At 42.9% G+C, this 2,567-nt stretch overlaps 2 protein-coding genes across 2 annotated transcripts; both read left to right on the top strand.

The window, feature by feature from the left end:
• The first annotated feature begins 390 nt into the window (after positions 1 to 390).
• LOC149086567 (uncharacterized) lies at positions 391 to 708 on the top strand. The gene has a single exon (XM_089231878.1). The coding sequence runs from the start codon at positions 391 to 393 to the stop codon at positions 706 to 708; it is 318 nt and encodes a 105-aa protein (XP_089088004.1).
• Positions 709 to 1,510: 802 nt separating this feature from the next.
• LOC149086566 (uncharacterized) lies at positions 1,511 to 2,326 on the top strand. The gene has a single exon (XM_089231877.1). The coding sequence runs from the start codon at positions 1,511 to 1,513 to the stop codon at positions 2,324 to 2,326; it is 816 nt and encodes a 271-aa protein (XP_089088003.1).
• Positions 2,327 to 2,567: the final 241 nt, after the last annotated feature.

The raw sequence follows: 2,567 nt of genomic DNA, 5'->3' as shown, positions 1-2,567 counted from the left end.
AGGAAGTGGAACTCTAACATCAAAGCGGTTATGAATGACCTTCTCCCGGAACTTCAAGGTTCTACAAATCTGGTTCAATTCGAAAAAACTCCGTTCAAAAAAATTCTGGGAATTCTATGGAATATATGTGTGGATACCTTCAGTGTTCAAGTTGATGAAACTTCCACGGAAATCTAAACGAAAAGACAGCTCCTATCCCAGATTGCTAGGGTTTATGATCCTCTGGGTTTTTTGAGTCCGACCACCGTGATCCTAAAAATTCTGATGCAAGGTCTGTGGAAGGAACATAGTGGTTGGGATGAACCCTTTGACGACTCATGTCTTGTCGGATGGAGAAAAATTAGTAAGGAATTTTCTCTCCTGAAGGACATTTCTGTTCCCAGATTTCTTATGGGGAGTACAAGGACCGTCAGGAGTATGGACATTCATGGATTTTGTGATGCATCATGTAAGACATATTCTGCAGTTTGTTACCTTCGCACTGAGTTTACAGATGATGCAGTGAATGTAGCCTTGATATGTGCAAAGACAAAGGTTGCCCCATTGAAATCTACAACCATACCACGTCTGGAACTGTGTGAAGCAGTGCTGCTGGCTAAACTATCCGAACGAGTGAATGTAGCTATGAATTTGAAAATCAACAACACAATTCTGTGGGCTGACTCGAAGGTTGTGCTTCATTGGATAAAATCGGATCCCACTAGGTAGAGGACATTCGTCGTGAACCGAGTGAAACAGATTCACGTATCAAGTGATCCAAATCAATGGCATCACGTTCCCGACAAGGAGAACCCAGCTGATTGTGCCTCCAGGGGTTTATCACCGTCACAGCTTAGAGAAAATTTCTTGTGGTGGAGAGGGCCAGATTGGTTAAGTGAAAGTGGCTTGGTGATACCATCCAATTTCGACCCTTCAGACCAGTTGATGGAGGATGAATCAGAACTAAAAAAATCGGTGAATGCAACCCAATCTCACGAAATCGTGGAAGAATGGAGTTTGATCAGCAAGTATTCATCGTTTGTTAAACTCCAACGTGTTGCTGCTTGGAGTCTTCGTTTCATCCACAACTGTAAATCTAAGACCAAAATCGTTGGTACACTCAGTGCTGCTGCATTAAATGATGCTACTCTAGCATTAGTTTGGATCGTGCAGAACTCAGAGTTCAAGGACGAACACAGTTTTCTTGATAAGGGAAATCCCCTTCCACCCACAAACAAATTCTTTCACCAAGTCCATTCATCGATTCAAGGGTTTGATACGAGTGGGTGGTAGGTTGAAACATTCGGATCTTGGTACAAGTGCCAAGCATCCATTGCTCCTGCCTAAAAATCATCATCTGACATCCCTGATAGTGGAACATTTCCATCTCAAATACCTTCATGCTGGAGCTGAACTTGTTCTCTCAATGATTCGACAGTAATTCTGGATTACGTCGGGTAGAAGCACCATAAGAAAAATACTCAACAGGTGCGTAACCTGTTACAGATTCAAGGCACGACCTGAAACGTCAATGTTGGGTAATTTGCCCGCACACAGAGTCCTGTCCTGCAGACCATTCCAAAGAACTGGTGTAGACTTTGCCGGACCGATTACAACGAAACCGATATTGAAGAGGTCGAAGGTTCGACTCAAGTCATACTTAGCGTTGTTCGTATGCTTCACAACAAAGGCCATTCACATTGAAATCGTGTCAGAGCTAAGTACTGCAGCTTTCCTTGCAGCATTTAGAAGATTCATATCCAGAAGAGGCAAGCCCACAGATATGTATTCGGACAATGCAACCAACTTCAAGGGTACTGCCAATTATTTAAAGATGCAGTTCGAACTCTGTAAATCTCAAGATGTGCAGAAAGTTATCTCTGAAGAAAAAATCAATTGGCATTTCATTCCTCCGTTGTCACCTCATTTTGGTGGACTGTGGGAATCCAACATTAAATGTTTAAAGCGCCATCTGTTGAAAACGTGCAAGGGAAGTGCTCTCACTTATGAGGAATTAACTACTCCGACAGTCCAGATTGAAGCTTGCATGAATTCAAGACCCCTAACTCAACTTGGACATGATCCAAACGAGCTGCAAGCTTTAACTCCTGGACATTTTCTCATCGGTACTCCAATGACCGCTGTTCCCGAAGGTGATGGTGAAGCATCGGGAAGTCTACAATCCAAATGGGCCAAGATACAAAAATTGCAAAAGGATTTCTGGAATCGATGGTCTGGGGAATATTTGACCAGTCTTCAACCAAGGATGAAGTGGAAACATGAAACGTCAAACATAGCAGTGCGCGATCTCGTTATCGTGAAGGAAGACACACCTCCTCTCAAGTGACACTTAGCTCGAGTGACCCAACTCTTTCCAGGTGACGACGGAAAGGTCAGAGTTGTGGAAATCAAGACTGTGAATGGTTTATATAAACGTTCCGTAAATCATCTATGTCGTTTGCCAGTCGATTATTGACTGTCATCTTTTTGGGGCGGGAGTATGGACGACCGGGGACCGTTTTATGGTTTTATTGTTTTCTTCCTTTTAATCGATTATTCTCATTATTACTGTTTGCAAGATGGCAACA

This window comes from Pholcus phalangioides, unplaced genomic scaffold (assembly GCF_987345545.1).
Source record: "Pholcus phalangioides strain wild (caught in Gottingen) unplaced genomic scaffold, Ppha-v1.0 ptg000004l_1, whole genome shotgun sequence".
NCBI classification, from domain to species: domain Eukaryota; kingdom Metazoa; phylum Arthropoda; class Arachnida; order Araneae; family Pholcidae; genus Pholcus; species Pholcus phalangioides.
This window is presented reverse-complemented; position numbering and strand designations above follow the sequence as displayed.